This window comes from Aquarana catesbeiana, linkage group LG02 (genome assembly GCF_042186555.1).
Source record: "Aquarana catesbeiana isolate 2022-GZ linkage group LG02, ASM4218655v1, whole genome shotgun sequence".
Taxonomy (NCBI): domain Eukaryota; kingdom Metazoa; phylum Chordata; class Amphibia; order Anura; family Ranidae; genus Aquarana; species Aquarana catesbeiana.
Window position 1 is genome coordinate 630,551,264 of NC_133325.1, and position 18,144 is coordinate 630,569,407.

At 38.4% G+C, this 18,144-nt stretch overlaps 1 protein-coding gene across 1 annotated transcript in view; it reads right to left on the reverse strand.

The window, feature by feature from the left end:
• IL1RAPL1 (interleukin 1 receptor accessory protein like 1) overlaps positions 1–18,144 on the reverse strand; it is a 2,301,818-nt gene that overhangs the window by 125,378 nt on the left and 2,158,296 nt on the right. The window contains exon 8 of the mRNA XM_073616428.1: positions 17,080–17,225. Within this exon, the coding sequence (XP_073472529.1) occupies positions 17,080–17,225 (146 nt within the window). The remainder of the gene's footprint in view (positions 1–17,079; positions 17,226–18,144) is intronic.

Here is an 18,144-nt window from a genome sequence, read left to right on the forward strand (position 1 = left end):
TGGACCAAAAATTGGCCATTCTCCCGCAATTCCATAGAGTATGAAAGATGGTGCCTGACTGCGCACAGTTCCTCCAACACGGAGGAGATGTGGAGGGGTCAAATTTGGCAATCCTGTATGGTGTCAGGTACCATCTTTGTATGACCTTGTGGGAAAGTTCCCAAAGGTTGGTCCATTTAGTGGCTGAGTAAGTGTGTTGTATGGCTTTGTGCCATTGTTCTTCTGTAAAGGAATCTTTGAGATCCCTCTCCCATGCTAGCATGGAATTTGTTTTCACAAGTATAAATTTGTCATTGAGGAAATTGTAGAACAGTGAGATGCCTCCCTTATGGCTTTCCTTAGCAGTGAGGTAGGTTTGGATCTGCCAGAATAAGTTATATTTGGGAGTATAATTGCTTTTAAGATAGGATGCTATGTGAATATGGTTAAATTGCCCTGAAGTAGGTAGGTCATACTCCATTTGTAAAGCAGCGAATATTTTCATAATTTTGCCTGAATATAAATTTGATACCCATTTTATTCCCCGTTTTGTCCATTTATCCAAGTTTAATTCAGGGATTAGTAATGTTAGTGTGGATGTGGGTATTTATAGGGGGATAGTAGGGGTTGATAGTGATTCAGATGTCACCAGGGTCTTCCAAGAATTCAGGGTTGCTAAAATTGGAAGAGGGAGATCAGTGGACTTGGATTTTAGGTGAGGGTAAGCTAGGGCATAGTTATATAAGCTACCTCCTGGTATTAGAGCTTGTTCAATGATCCCCCATAGTGGGGTGGGTTGGTTAGGAAACCATCCTCTAGCCTGTGCTAATATTGCAGCTATGTGATAGTCAGCTAAAACTGGTAAACCCACACCTCCCGCTCTTTTTGCCTTGCTTATCTTGGAAAAAGCACTTCTGGCTTTTTTGTCTTCCCAAAGGTATCTAGAAAGTATTGTTTGTAAGGCTTGAAAGAATTTTCGGGGGACTGGGATAGCTACTGTGCTGTAGGGATGAGCCAAACACCCCCCTGTTCGGTTCGCACCAGAACTTGCGAACAGGCAAAAAATTTGTTCGAACCGTGAACACCGTTAAAGTCTATGGGACATGAACATGAATAATCAAAAGTGCTAATTTTAAAGGCTTATATGCAAGTTATTGTCATAAAAAGTGTTTGGGGACCTGGGTCCTGCCCCAGGGGACATGGATCAATGCAAAAAAAAGTTTTAAAAACGGCCTTTTTTTGGGAGCAGTGATTTTAATAATGCTTAAAGTGAAACAATAAAAGTGTAATATTCCTTTAAATTTCATACCTGGGGGGTGTCTATAGTATGCCTGTAAAGGGGCGCATGTTTCCCGTGTTTAGAACAGTCTGACAGCAAAATGACATTTCAAAGCAAAAAAAGTCATTTAAAACTATTAGCGGCTATTAATGAATTGCCGGTCTGACAAGACACATAAAAGTTCATTGATGAAAACGGCATGGGAATTCCCCACAGGGGAACCCTGAACCAAAATTAAAAAAAAAAATGACTGGGGGTCCCCCTAAATTCCATACCAGGCCCTTCAGGTCTGGTATGGATATTAAGGGGAACCCCGGCCAAAATAAAAAAAAATTGCTTGGGGTCCCCCTCAAAATCTATACCAGACCCTTCAGGTCTGGTATGGATTTTAAGGGGAACCCCACGCCAAAGAGAGCGCCCCCCTCCTGAACCGTACCAGGCCACATGCCCTCAACATTGGGAGGGTGCTTTGGGGTAGCCCCCCAAAACACCTTGTCCCCATGTTGATGAGGACAAGGGCCTCATCCCCACAACCCTTGGCTGGTGGTTGTGGGGGCCTGCGGGTGGGGGGCTTATCAGAATCTTGAAGCCCCCTTTAACAAGGGGACCCCCAGATCCCGGCCCTCCCCCCTGTGTGAAATGGTAAGGGGGTACTTTCCTACCATTTCACAAAAAAAACTGTCAAAAATGTTAAAAATAACAGGAGGCAGTTTTTGACAATTCCTTTATTTAAATGCTTCTTCTTTCTTCTATCTTCTTTCTTCTTTCTTCTATATTCCTTCGGTTTCTTCCTCCATCTTCTTCTTCTGGTTCTTCTGGTTCTTCCTCCGGTGTTCTAGTCCGGCATCTTCCTCTGTGGCGTCGGCGTCTTCCTACGGTTCAGGAGGGGGGGCGCTCTCTCTCGTCCCCTCTCTTTTCCTGCGGCCTGCCAGGTTGCATGCTCGGATAAGGGTCTGGTATAGATTTTGAGGGGGACCCCACACCATTTGTTTTTTTTTTTTTTTATTTTGGCCGGGGTTCCCCTTAGTATCCATACCAGACCTAAAGGGCCTGGTATGGAATTTAGGGGGACCCCCACGTCATTTTTTAAAAAAATTTTGGTTCGGGTTCCCCTGTGGGGAATTCCCATGCCGTGAGTAGTTTTAAATGACTTTTTTTCCTTTGAAATGTCATTTTGCTGTCAGACTGTTCTAAAAACAGGAAACATGCGTCCCTTTACAGGCATACTATAGACACCCCCCAGGTACGAAATTTAAAGGGATATTACACTTTTATTGTTTCACTTTAAGCATTATTAAAATCACTGCTCCCAAAAAAACGGACGTTTTTAAAACTTAAAACCAGGTCCCCAAACACTTTTTATGACAATACCATGAATATAAGCCTTTAAAATTAGCACTTTTGATTTCTCCCATAGACTTTTAAAGGGTGTTCTGCGGCTTTCGAATTTGCCGCGAACACCCCAAATTGTTCGCTGTTCGGCGAACTGGCGAACAGCCGATGTTCGAGTCGAACATGAGTTCGTCTCGAACTCGAAGCTCATCCCTACTGTGCGGTATATATAAAGTAATTGGGGTAAGAGTTGCTTTTTGAAGGCTGCGAACCTACCTGACCATGATAATTTATGTTTGCTTAGGGTTTGTAATACCTCTGTCAATTTTCTTTCAAGTGGAAGGTAGTTAGCTTTGAATAATTGCTCAGGTTGGGATGTGAGTTTAATCCCTAGGTATGTAATTTCGTGGCGGAGTGGCCTTTTTGATCATCCAGCTGTCCCTCCCTCATATACAGTTTTCTAAATGTATTATTATTTTGAGTATACCACATGTCATGATCTGGTAATGCAAATATTATTGTATGCATCTGCCATTCCAAAGATAGTAAACATGATATGCCTCAGATAGGCAGGTCACACAGGAGTAGGAAGATGGCTATTCCACCTCCTGTATGTGTTAGTCTAGCCAATGCTTGAACTTGATCCATTCAGTATTTTCTTCCACAATTAAAAAATATAATCAATAGTAATTTAGCTTTTTCATGTCAATTTCATAAATTATGAGTAAATTTTGAAACTGAATTGAAGAAGGGGTCTTTTGCAGGTCAAGTAGGATAACTATCAATATAGATCAGATCTAAATGGCTTTTAAGATATCAATTAGCCTTGGGTTAGACATTTTATTGCATGTCTGTTACTCCTAATGGGTTTAAATACCCTAAGGTTTACAACGTGGCAAAACTAAACTGTTTTACAGTTTTATGATGGGCTAATCCCAATTTCCTCAGTGGGGAGTGTGAATAATATTTACCTTAATTGCTACCAGACATTGCGATGGTAAGCAAACACTGATATACTGCAGTGTTTCAATCCATTCCTCCTGTTGAGACATTCAATTAGTCATTTACAGATTTAGATAATAACAGGTCTGGACTAGGTAGCTCTTCTGGCTTGCTGGAAAAGTTGTGCATTCCTGAGTCAAGTTCTGGGAGGGGGTCACTGGCTGTGGGGTAAGCTAGCTCTTGTGTTTCCTCTTATAAAAAAGTAATGGCTGACCTATGAATTTTATAACTGCATGACTGCCCTGTGTCTTCTCACTCCAGTTTTTCATGTGATGAGTTCACATTACTAGCAAACCCTAAACTTGTCCATATTGACTTTCTCCTCACAGGTGCTGCATAAACAGAATTAGCAGCAGATGAAGGCTGTGCAGATGCAAACATAGGTGCTGCACATACACAGACTCAATAACAGATCAGTGTTGTATAAGAACAAGAACAAGGGTTTGGAACACTCTAAAAGATCAGGTGCTCATGACAACTCCACAAGCACGAATATTGGTTACTTCATGTCAAAGTTGACAGTTGATTATGACCCAGAGGCCTTTTTGGTAATATTGGAAAGAACTGCCAAGAGGGAAAGCTGGCCAAAGACACAGTGATCAGGAATAGTGCCCTCCCTGCTAACCTTGAGGTGCAGAAAGTCTAATGCCATTTGGCTGGGTTTCACTTTGGAGGTATGGGCACTGTGGTTAACAGTTGGTCCTCCCAGGTTGAAAATTCTAAATTTTCACAGAGTAAGCTTGCAGAAGCAGTGCACTCCTAACCCTCTTCTATTGAATTTTATTGTTGCTGTATTGTATTCCTTTATATTGTGAAGTGCTGCCAAACTATATAAATCTTTTATAATAATAATAATGTTCAACCTCATCCACCTAGTCTACAAATGTCTGCAAAAGGATTCCATGTCTGGGCCACAGATAGTTGGGTGGGTAGCCATGGATTAATACCTAGGACCCTTATCTGTCACCTAGCAAAAATGGTTGAGGCAAGGAGACCCCAAGTTGGTTGATTTCCTGGTGGAGGTTATCAAGAAGTACTTTACAGCAGAGAACTCTATCATCTCACCTGCAAGCCCATTGACTTACCACCCAAAACCACGTTTCACAGTTTAATTATTTTATAAGAGTGTTATAGTACCCCCTGGTAGATAACTCAGGCTCACCCAAGGCACAGGCTCTAAGTGACAGTTGGTCCTTACCAAAGCAACCCAGATGATTGGTTGGTACCCTAGTTGTCACTAGTTTTCTTTGCTGCAAAACAGAACTAGGTCACTCCACCAAGGGAAGACTGGAACAGGAAGGCTACAATATGGAGATAGCACCCAAGGCATCAGGACGTGGAAGTAGTCAGATCTGAGAGGAGGTCTAGACAGGGGGCAAATGGGAAAGGAGTCAACTCCAGGCAGGGGTTTTGGTGGGCAGCAAGCAAGAGGGTTTTCCGGTCTAGGAAATGGTCTGGGTGGACAGCAAGGAAGAGAGCTGTCAAATAAATCCAAGTCAGCACAAACAGGCAACTTGTAGTTATGTATTAAAGTGCTTTAACTCTCTAATAGCTGGCAATATGACACAGGCTGACAAGGGCTAGTGCCTAAATGCCATTCTGATCAGAGATAATGACCAGCATCAATTTCTGGGACATCCAAGTCCTGGAAGTAGTGGAGGCCCTAGAAATTCTGAAAATCCTGAAACGTCTGTCAGGGATCATGTGAGTAGTGGAGGTCCTATGAATATTGGAAATCCTAGAAGACCCAGAAGCTATACTATGAGTACTGTAACAGGGAGACACCTTAGGAGACTAGCTAAGAAACATTACAGAACATTTAGGTCAGGCCTAAGCAGCCCAACAAAGAATATACAACAGGAATGCCCAAGTCTGCACTATTTCACCTGACAACAGGGCACTGGTGTTTATCCCCTGTTGATAGCAAATTACTTGCTAAGTGGCAGGGTTTATTTGAGGTAATTGAGAGAGTTTGGGGAAGTAAATGACAGAATACATCAAATGGGCATAACAAAGCCTGAACAAATATACCATGTAAATTTCCTAAAGCCCTGAAAACATAGTTTCCCTGGGCTCTACCCTGGCAACTTGTATGTGAGTCTATTTTGATAAATCAGGAACATAGAGAGTTCCTAGTTCAAAATAAAGAGCCATTTTCAGAATTACGTGTTCAGTTGTACAACATATTATTACTGAATCTGAAGTACATGTACAACTCGACAGCTAACAAATTCCTGATGTGAGAAAGACATTACTGATGAAGTTAAGCCATACTTGAAAAGTCCAATAGTGATTGGCTTTGTAAAGACTTTAGAATGCTCAATGCACTGAAAAAAAATTGGCTTATCTCATGTCCCAGGAGGACAAGTTCATAGACAAACTAGGGACAGACATTATCTGACAACCTTGGACTTGACAAAAGTCCATGATTGCACTAGCAATTCCCTGACTAAGAGTACTAGGAAAAAGATTGCATTTGTAACCCATGAGAGTTTATTCCAATATAAAAAGATTTATTTTGGGTTACAAAATGCCTTTACTTATTCTGTACCTATTGTCATTTTGGAGCAGTTAATCCTAAAGTGAACCTGTTCCCCAACTATACACCCTATTATGAATATGCAATTTATGTTACTTGCCGTCATACATCTCTGTAGCTATAGACATTGTGAAGAACTTCAAATTCAAAGTTCTCAACATGGGCACTGAAAAAAATTTGATCAATATAGAACAATGGAGGCTGTCCTTGTGGACCTCCTTTGAAAATGTTAGTTCTCTGGCTGTCTTGCTGATGCTTTTTTTCAATGTTGTCTAAGTATAACAAAGTAACAAAAACACATATTAAGTTAAGGACATCTGACATTTGTCTGCTTGTTCTGGGTTTCTGCCTTAAAAGTACTATAGTCAGACACAGTAAGGCAACTTACATTTACAAAAGGAGGTGAGTAATGGGATTCTCAATTCCTTTCTAATGATAGTGTTAAAGTGTTACTAAACTCACAACAGTAAAAATCAGTCTGTATATGCAGTAAAGCATGCTTGTTATACTTGTTAATCCTCTGCACTGTGTAAAAAGGCTGATTGATCCTGTTTTCTCTGATCATCCTCTTCTTCCACAGTCCCCAATTCATCTCCTGATAGAACAGAGCCTTAGGGGCATGCTGCACATGCTCAGATTGGTGTGCATTAGAGAGTTTTTCTTTTGGGAGGTTGCATGTGATCAGCACAGGACCAATCACAACTGTCCAGAGGGTCAGGGGTAATGCAGCCTCATAGGACAGTTAGAGGAGAATGAAAATTCCTCCTACAAGCTTTAACCAGTGCTCTGCCGAACACTCATATAAGTCACAAGAATGCTATTATACTGCTGATGAAAAAAGATATTTAGCAATTTACTAAAATAATTGCATTTTCGTATTCTGTGACAATATTGAAAAAAAAAAATATTTTTTACTTTCTGCTATAAAAACATATCCAATAAAAAAAATGTAAAAAATCGAATTTCTTCATCAATATATGCCAATATGTATTCTGCTATATGTTTTTGGTAAAAAAATCCCAGTAAGCGTATATTGATTGGTTTGCACAAAAGTTATAGCGTCTACAAACTACGGGATAGATTTATGGACTTTTACATTTTTTACATTTTTTTTACTAGTACTAGTGGCAGTGATCAGCGATTTCTAGCGGGATTGCAACATTGCAGCTAAGTGACACTCTATGGGGACCAGCAAAACAAATACAGTGATCAGTGCTAAAAAAAATGTACTGCCACTAAACTAATGACACTGGCAGGGAAGGGTTTACCATCAGGGGCCATCAAAGGGTTAAATGTGTTCCATGGCAGTGCTTTCTTACTGTGTGGGGATGGTTTACCTGTTGGAAGACAGAGATCTGTGTTCCTGCTTAGCAGAAACACAAGATCTTTTTTTTTTCCTTACTAGCAGAATGGCGATCTGCCTTGTTTACATTAAACTGCCGTTCTGCCTCTCTCAGAACAATTGCTGGGTTTCTGGCAGACATCGGGTCTGTCAGACTCGCTGATTGGCTCCCGCTGTGTCCAATCAAAGTGGTAGTGGGGCTTCGGCAGCGTGCGCGTGCCCCAAAGCCAAAGAAAAAAAAATCACATACAGGTATGTGATTTTGCACTCAAGGGCCACCCTGCTGCAGTATATGTACGTGGGGCGATCCTTAAGCAGTTAATGTTCATAATCTGGACATGGGTGCACTTTAGGATCTAAAATAACAGCTCCTTTCACTTTCACTTTTTTCTCTGACATCAGTCTTCTATTCCTGCTTACAGCATGTGAACACCGGAGCCATTTCCAATGAGCAAAAGAGCTGTCCATGCATAATCTAAAGCAGTGTTTCTCAATTTCAGTCCTCAAAGTGCACCAACAGGTCATGTTTTCAGGATTTCCCTCGTGATGAAATGACTGTGGCAATTACTAAAGCAGTGGAACTGATCAAATCACCTGTGCAAAATAATGGGAGGCCTGAAAACATGACCTATTGGTGCGCCTTGAGGACTGGAATTGAGAAACACTGATCTAAGGAATAGCTCTCAAGTGATTGGTTTGCACACATAAAATATTAGGTACTGTATTTACTGAGCCTTTTTTATAAATTCATCATGTAGATGTTACTAAGTGTTTTTAATGTACTGAGTGATTTTGCATATTATGGATTTACACACACTTTAACCACTTCAATACCGGGCACTTTTACCCCTTCCTGCCCCCTTTTACCCCTTCCTCATGCCAATTTTCAGCTTTCAGAGCTGTCGCACTTTGGATGACAATTATGCGTTCATGCAATGCTGTACCCATATGAAATTTGTATAATTTTTTCACACAAATAGAGCTTAATTTTGGTGGTATGTCATCACCACTGGGTTTTTTTTTTTTTTTTGCTAAATAAATGAAAAAAAGACCAAAAAAGACACATTTTTATTTTTAAAAAAGGTGTTTTTCTTAGTTTCTGTTATAACATTTTGCAAAAAATAATTTATTATTATTTATAACTTTAGGCCAAAATGTATTTTGCTACATTTTTTGTTAAAAATAACCCAAATCAGTGTATATTATTTAGTCTGTAGGACTTTCTTGAGGCCTGAAAACACCAGGACAGTACAAATATCACACAAATGACCCTTTCTGGAAAGTAGAAAGTCCAAGGTATTTAGTAGGAGGCATGGCAAGTAGTAATTTTTTGTCACAATTTTTTGGAAAATAAAGAAAAAAAAATTCACTTTTTTTTTTACATACTGTCACCAGTGCAGTACAGCATTATCATATAACGGGTGTGGCAGTGACCATGGGCACTGACTGGTAACATTATGTAAAAAAGAAAAAAAATGTATACATGTATTCATTTCTTTTCTTTTGTATTACATTTTTTCTTTTTTTACAATTTTTTTTACACACTGTGACCAGAGCAATACAGTGTTAGCAACACTGTACTACTCTGGGGAATTTATCAGGATTTGTTTTATTTTTACACATTATGATTGTTTATACCAGTAAATTTCACTGGTATTAGCAACCATTTATACTGAATAAAACAGATTCAGTGTGTTTTATTGTGATTAACTGTGATTGGTCACATCTAATCACATGGTACAGATTGGCTATGACTGGCCCTGTCTGTGCCATGTGATCACTGTGACCAATCACAACTAGGAACACAATTGTACACAATGGGTGACATAAAAGGAAGCCATCCATTGCTTACAATTGTCATGTGATCTGCTGTGATTAATCACAGCGGTCACATGGTTCTGGCAGCAGGCCAGTAAACTGATCAGTCATTGGCTGCGCTCGATGGACGCAGCTGGTGACAGCTTGCACTACAACTTGGCACCATGGCTGCACACGAGGCGTGATCTGGGAGGACATCATATGTTGTCTACCTGGATCAATGAACTTCCCTCCCGGCTGTCATTTTGCTCTATGCTGGATTGAAACAGGTTAAAGCTCTTCTACTGCTTGTTAAAAACACGTGAACATTTATAATCTTAATAGTGTGAGCAGAGATTCAGCTCATCCCAGCCCCCCCCCCTCCCATTTGCAGCAGTGCTACTCTTCTCTCCCCAGGAGGTTTAGCAGCAGTGGGAGCCATTGGCTCCTGCCACAGTCAATCAATAAATGTGAGTAGAGGGTGGGGGGCAGGCCCAAGCTAAACTGCATGTGTCCAAAGAAGCACAAAGTATGGCTCGCAACCAAGCCCACACAAGTGCCCCCATAGCAAGCGGCTTGTTATGGGGGACACATGGAGAAGAGAAGAATTGGGGCTGCTCTTTGAAAAACCATGGCACAGAGCATGTAAGTAGGTTTGTTATTTTAGAAAAAAAATCAACCTTTAGAATCACTTTAAAAGCAACTTTTTCCTGGCACCTGCAAGTAGTGTCACACAAAAAATAACATTTTAAAACATGTCTGGTTTGAACACTATGTTCCTTCTAAAACATATTTCATATAAAGACAATTTTTTTATGCATACAATTTTTTTCAACAATAACTATAGTGAAATAACTTCTATTTTAAGCGGGGTTTATTATTAACATTTTGCTCAGCCAACACCAGACCTAGAATATCTTTTTTTTCTGAAGTGCTTGCAGCTGTGTATCATATGAATTCAATATAACAACTGTACTCTACAGAGGATATCTTGAAATATGAGTAATAGAGCACATTATTACATGGAATACTGGGATACATGTACATTTTGCAGTAATTTAGAACCAGAATCCATTATGTATACCCATTAACTTCCAACCTTTTAGTTGTTTTGGTTGGATAAGATTTAATACAATTGCAGACAAATAAACATGAAGAACTCAAGTGGGAATTGTTGTCATTCCCAGTGGCTTTCATGTAATAAGCCCAAAGACAGTGAATGTTGCATTGTGTGTGCTACAAGCATTTTCATAGGAATGCAAATCAACCTCCTCTGATGCCATAATTGTTTTTTGTATGGCCATCTTCTTAGGAGAATGAAACAGCTTTAATTGACGTGCTGTCATTTTTCTTGTGTGAATCCTAAAAATGCATCAGAGTTTTCAGAAAATGCCATATATTTTATTTCAACAATGTGAATGATTATGAATATTAAACTATTTCCACAGTTGATACAGTATATAAACTCAGTGTAGCATAGCCTGAAATAATGATTCAACATCCTAAATGAAGTATCATGAAAAAAAAATTACTTCTAGAAAAAAAAAAAAATCATGAATGCTTCTTTAGAGCACAAAAGACATGCCGGTAGGTTAATTGGCTTCTGTTCAAAATTGCCCTAGAATATGAATGTGAGTTGGGGACCTTGGATTGTGGGCTCCTTGAGGGTAGGGACTGATGTGGGTGTGCGATGTATGTGTGGAGCACTGCGTAAATTGACGGCACTATATGGGTACCTTAAATAAAAAAATAATAATATAATGGATGAGCATCTTAATGAGACAATGTACAGGGAAGGGAACAATTGTAGACATTCACTCAGTTTGAACTGGATGGACTGGTGTCTTTATTCAACCTTACTAACTTTATATGTTTATATTCTTATTAAAATTATTAGTTACGTGTCTAACTTTTAAACAATATAGATTTGTAACAAAGTACTAAAATTGAAGTAAGCTAGTATTTTCAGCAGAATCATCTTCCTTGCTATGCTGCTGATTTTATGTACTGTACATTTCCTCCCCTGACAATTCTGACCATGTGAAATCCAAACTAGTTTTGTTAAGTTATCAAAAAGGATGTGTGTTTTCAGGAAAGCAATATCTTGCTTTACTTTCCCGGTACTCCTTAACCACTTGACTACCGGGCCAATTCTGATACTTCGCTCCTAATGTATCATCATTATTTTACTAGAGCTAACTCAAAAGCCCCAAACATTATATATGTTTTTTAGCAGAGACCCTAGGGAATAAAATGGTGGTCATTTTTTTCTTACACGGTATTTGTGCAGAAATTTTTCAAACACGTTTTATAAAAAAAAAAAAAAAAACAATTTCAAGCATTAATAAAAACAGTAAAGTTAGCCCAATTTTTTTTGCATAATGTGAAAGATGATGTTACGTAAATAGATACTTAACATGTCACGCTTTACAATTGTGCACACTCGTGGAATGGCGCCAAACTTCTGTACTTAAAAATCTCAATAGGTGACGCTTTAAATTTTTTTACAGGTTATCTGTTTAGATTTACAGAGGAGGTCTAGCGCTAGAATTATTGCTCTTGTTCTAATTTTGTGTGGTTTGAACATTGTTTACATATGTGGGCGCAACCTACGTATGCGTTTGCTCCTGTAAGCGAGCATGCGGGGACAGGGGCATTTTAAAACTTTTTTTTAATTATTTTACTTTCATTTTTATATTTTGATACCTTCTTTTTACTTTTTTTTATCACTTTTATTCCTATTACAAGGAATGTAAACATCCCTTGTAATAGGAATAGGGCATGACAGGTCCTCTATAAGACCCCCTATCTCGCCTCTAGGCTGGGAAGCCTGAAATAAATTAAAAAAAAGAAACGACCCTGGCTTCCCATTTTTTTCAAATACAGAGGCCGGGCGTGATGTCATTACACCACGCTCAGCCTCCAAAAGATCATAGAGAGTTTGGGGATCATCTGGCCTGCTGGAAATCTCTATAGTAACCTTCTGGGCCAGTCAAATCCTTCTCCGATTAGCGGATCGCACGGGCAAGCCGGGAGAAGCACTGGAGGGCAGAGGGAGGGGGGATGTCCCCTCCCGCCACCTGTAAGAATGATCAAGCGGCTGAACAGCCGCTATGATTTTTCTTACAGTGAAGTGAATCGCTGGCTCTAAAAAAGATATCTGAACGATGCCTGTAACTGCAGGCATCATTCAGATATCCCCACTCAAAGCCTACGACCTCATATGATGTCATACTGGGGAGAAGAGTAATAAGGGCTTTGTCCTTTAACATTTCTAGATGTATAATATAGAAGGTATTTACTTTTTAAGTTCAACTGGAATCAAAAAGATAGTCTAATCAGATGTGTGGTCAGCTTTAAACACGTAGAAACATGTACATCTCTAAGCTTATTTCTACACACATCTATATGAGTGAAATCACGTTTCCAAACCTATTTTACAATTATATACAGTACATAGCTAATTCATTATAACTAGAGAACCTATAGTTGTTTGAACCTAAAGTATAAGTTCACTTTTTCATAAAAAATTAGAAGTTGAACTCACTCACAATAACCTTCCAATGACCCTCCAGTACCCACTGCACTTAGATGCTGTAGATGCCATTTCACATCACCCATGCCAGCCTGTGTAACACACCAGACACAAAACTACATTCTAACTATTACTACAGCTAAAATCTCTAAAACTGAACAAAATAAAAAGGATACAGTGTTTACCCATTTGTGACTGAAAAATATATCAATGGATACTGTAAAAAAAAGTGCCATATATATATTTTTATTGTGAGTGGCTGTCATTTTGCCTATATCTTTTTATGGTTTTACAATATGTTGGCTTTTTCTTCTCTATGTTTTTCTTCCCCTGAGATGAGCATTGCCCAGCAAAGATTCAAGCATACTGTAAGACATATCTGATAAGCAAAACATGAGTTTTTTTTTTTTAACCACAGGGTAAGAAGAAAGGGTAAGGATGAAGCACTGATTGTGATGTTCAAAGGAGAATATTTAGATCACACTCAAGAGGGAGACAGGCACATTGTGGATGACTGTGGAATAATCACTCCTTATAATCTAGGTAATATCAATTGATTAACTGTCATTTACAATATGGAATATATAAACACACACACATATATATATATATATATATATATATATATATATATTAAAACATAACGAAGGGACACGTTCTCCAATGCAAATATACTTTAAAATATACTTTACTGAATCTTCAGGTCATCAAAATGATCAGATCATGTACATCAATAGCAGCTACTGTATACAGTTGCGAGCATCCCTGCTCTTCCTCAGGCCGTATGAAGTCCCGATTAGAACTTGTGGATTATATGTTGATTGCATTTTTATGCATTTTTTTTGCATGAGATACTTTTATTTGGGTGATTAATGAAAATTTGTTGTATATATATTACTCATGCATAATTATGACACTGAGTTGAAATATTGAATTTATCTCTTTCTCATCTATTTGGCTTGTGTAGGCATTTGTTTGCCTAGATATATATTTTTGTGACACAATGTTGCAGTTTAACAATGATTATCTCTTTTGTGTCAGAACCACCTTAGTGGTAATAGGTAGGAAACAAGTGTGAATTGATGTGGGGTTAATTTTCTCTATGTGCTTTTCATTTGGAAGCATGGGATACACCTGTGGGGTAACATCCACCTGTGTTGAGATTTTGAATAAAAGAGGGAGGTGTTTGTTAGACATGTGCACACAGAAATATTTTGTTTCGGAATTTTGTTTTCGTCTGAAAAATAAATGTATTTAGTTAGTCCAGAAATTCATTTTTATTTATTTAGTTTCGTTAAAAAAATGCAATCGTCCGAAAATCTGATATAATTAAGGTCGAATCTGTCATTGAAGGCTTATGGTGTCTGTCGAATGTTCTAAGAAGATTCGACGGAACAGCTAAACTGTACAACGCCGCAATCGTACATTTCCGGTCCAATGTTCTGCCTACAAGCTATAGTAGAATTCTAATGTTGTATGACACTAGTAATAATTATATTTATTAATTATTATTACTAGTCAACCAACATTAGAATTCTTCTATAGCCTATGGGCGGATCATTTGACCATAAATGTCCGCTCGCGGACATTGGACATATTGGACTCATAGAGTCAGGTTAGGCACATTTGACCTTTTTTGCTATTGTCTCTATAATGTCGAATCTTTTCTCTCTATGTCGAATCTTTTCTCTCTGTGTAGAATAATCTTGGACTAATAGAGCTAAGGTTAGGCACATTCGACCACAGGTTCGATGGACACAGATTGCTATTGTCAGTGTCATGTCGAATCTCCTATCTATATCGAACTGTTGTCCCAAGGAAAACGAAAATAAAGCATTTGTTTATGTCAGATCTTTCGGTTTTAGGATTCTGCACGTTCATTTTCGTTTGTTAAAACGATAATGAAAATACCCGAAATTCGGACGAAAATGCATTTGGACGAAAACTAATGCACATGTCTAGTGTTTGTAGAATGTTCACACAAAGCCATACAGCCTGAGGAAGAGCAGGGATGCTCGCAACTGTATACAGTAGCTGCTATTGATGTACATGATCTGATAATTTTGATGACCTGAAGATTCAGTAAAGTATACTTGCATTGGAGAACGTGTCCCTTCGTTATGTCTTGATGGATATTGGTGGAGGATAGGGAGTCCACCCTGACATTGTTCCAGCTCAACAACCAGGATGAAGACAAAAGGCAGTAACCCACACAAAGTTTGAATATATATATATATATATATATATATATATATATATATATATATATATATATATATATATATATATATATATTGTATATTCCATTGATTTGCAACATTGTACTAATTTTACTGTCACACAGCAGTACATGCCATACATACATGTGCTTCCTTCAATGTACAGGCATTGTCAGCTTATAGAAATCACCAAAATTGCCTACCACTATGGAACACCCCTCCTTTCAGCATTAATAGAGGCAGAGAGCTGAAAGGGCTGTTGAGAGATGTAGCCCTAAATGGGAGTAAGCCATTTGCATCTGTGAAATCTATGCATTACAAGTGCATGTTCACAACTCCCAATGCCAGGATAACATTTGGGAGACTGAGCTGTCAAATAACTACTATAAATATAGAAGAAAAAAAGGGTATTTCTCACAACAGTTTTTCAGAAATGCATGAATAGTGGTTTACTGCTATTCATGTACTGTAATATACAGACAAGTGCACGGTGCTCAGCTTGCCAGCTTTATCATTCTGCCCAGAAACATATTCTCAAGGTATATAGGGGGAGATTTACAAAAACTGGTGCACTCAGAATTTGGTGCAGCTGTGCATGGTAGCCAGTAAGCTTCTAAATTATGCTTGTTCAGTTAAGTTTTGCCAATAAACCCTGGAAGCCGATTGGTTTTTTATGCAGAATTGTACCAGATTTTGAACTCTCCAGCTTCAGTAAATAACTCTCATAGTTTTTATTGCACTTGAGGACTAAACGCTTATTTTTAATTTACTACAAAGCTGAATTCACCCATTTCTAACGCCAACCAAACTTTTTTTTTTTTGTTTATTTGTCTTGAATAGACTGGGTAAAAACATCACTTTCATTGTCCGTCCCTGGTATAGAGCTGTATTCTCACTACCCATCGGGCCTGATTTACTATGCAAAGTGAAGAATATGCACATTTGCCATCACATCAATGGTCTCATAAATCAGGCTGAATAGCCCAAGTGTATTCTCACAGTATTTATTATGTACACATGAGGCTCAAAGTCATAATGTACATACGGTTGGTTCACAAGGGTGATGTTCAAAGCAGTATAGTCTTCAGCATCCAGACATATGCCAGCAGCTGTACTTTGACTAAAGATAGGATTTTTTTACAGGTAGACATTTTACATGTGTTTTTCAAAAGGCATCAATACAGCTATTGATACAGTTAAAACCGCCCGCTAGCCGCGGAATAGTGCCGCTAAAACGATGGTAAAGCGGCGCTAAACCACTTTTACCACCGATGCCGCCCCCACCCCAGTGTGAAAGGGGCATACAGGTGATAGTAAATTAATCACTGAATCCTTTTTTTCATTGAGTTTGCTTCATACAGGGTACCACAGTGTGCACATTCAGACGTGTCTGTTGTGGCCACAGCTAACATACACACATTTTATATGCTGATACTTGTAAATGCCTGTTATAATGATAAAAACCCATATTTGTTCCTTTTTTTTCATTTGCTCTTTTGTTTCCAGGTGATAGTAAATCAATCACTGAATCCTTTTTTTTTTTCATTGAGTTTGCTTCATACAGGGTACCACAGTGTGCACATTCAGACGTGTCTGTTGTGGCCACAGCTAACATACACACATTTTATATGCTGATACTTGTAAATGCCTGTTATAATGATAAATACCTATATTTGTTCCTTTTTTTTCCATTTGCTCTTTTGTTTACATCTTTTACATGTGTTTTTTTTTTTTACCATAATGAGCAAATATGGTCACATTAAGTTTTTGTGTGTGTTAGTAAAGCCATAATCTTAACACACTTTTTAAAATGTTTATTGTACAAGAATATTAGCTTTAGCAGAACAGCTAAAAGATTGCTACAGAAGAGTACTAAATTTATTCATAGTAATTGCTGCCCCTATTTCATTTAAGAAAACAAAGGCAATTGTGTCAGGAACAGAAGAAGTAAGGGAAAATATTTTTTAATGGGGACACTAGCAGCAATAACTTATTTCTGAAAAGAGGTTGAGCCAAATAAAATAACATAATCCTAATAATACTGCAAAGTCTTACCCCTTTTGTGGAGGAGCACACTAGCATGGCGTCGTCCATTCCCATTCTCAACATAACAGGAGTAATTTCCTAAGTCAAAATCTTGAACTGAATCAAAAATTAATGAAATCGATACTTCTTGCTCTCCAAGATGTTGCCTAAGAACTCTTAAAAAAGAAAACAGAAACAAGATGTGTGTGCTGTTTTTGTGGCAGAATCACAATTTCTAAATTATATCTAGTCTTTACAATAACTGTAAATAAAGTAAATCATTTGTGCTAAGCGGGTACATTTTTCATTTTTGAAGCCTAGCAGTGGGCAGTGGAGACAAATTTAATAAAAGTAGATGTACAATCTGGTAGGCTACATTTTTTGATCCATGTTCCATATATACAGCTTGTTTGTTTCTTGGGTGAGTTTCAAGAAATACGATTTATAGTTTGTTTCATCCAAAGCTTCCAATAAGCAGCGTATAACAATACTGAAATTATTACTGATATATTTAAAGGGAATAAATAGTATACTATATTACCAAAAGTATTGGGACACCTGTCTTTATCCACACATGAACTTTAATTGCATCCCAGTCTTAGTCTGTAGGGTTTAATATTGAGTTGGCCCACCCTTTGCAGCTATAACAGCTTCAACTCTTCTGGGAAGGCTGTCCATGAGGTTTAGGAGTGTGTCTAATTGGGAATGGGAATTTTTGACCATTCTTCCAGAAGCAAGAGTATACAGACATGGATGAGCAAGTTTGGGGTGGAGGAACTTGACTGGCCTGCACAGAGTCCTGACCTCAACCCGATAGAACACCTTTGTGATGAATTAGAGCGGAGACTGCAAGCCAGACCTTCTCATCCAACATCAGTGCCTGACCTCACAAATGCGCTTCTATAAGAATTGTCAAACATTCCCAAAGACACACTCCTAAACCTTGTGGACAGCCTTCCAAGAAGATCTGACACTGTTATAGCTCCAAAGGGTGGGCCATATCAATATTGAACCCTATGGATTAAGACTGGGATGCCATTAATGTTCATGTGTGTGCCAGGTAGGTGTCCCAATACTTTTGACAATATAGTGTAT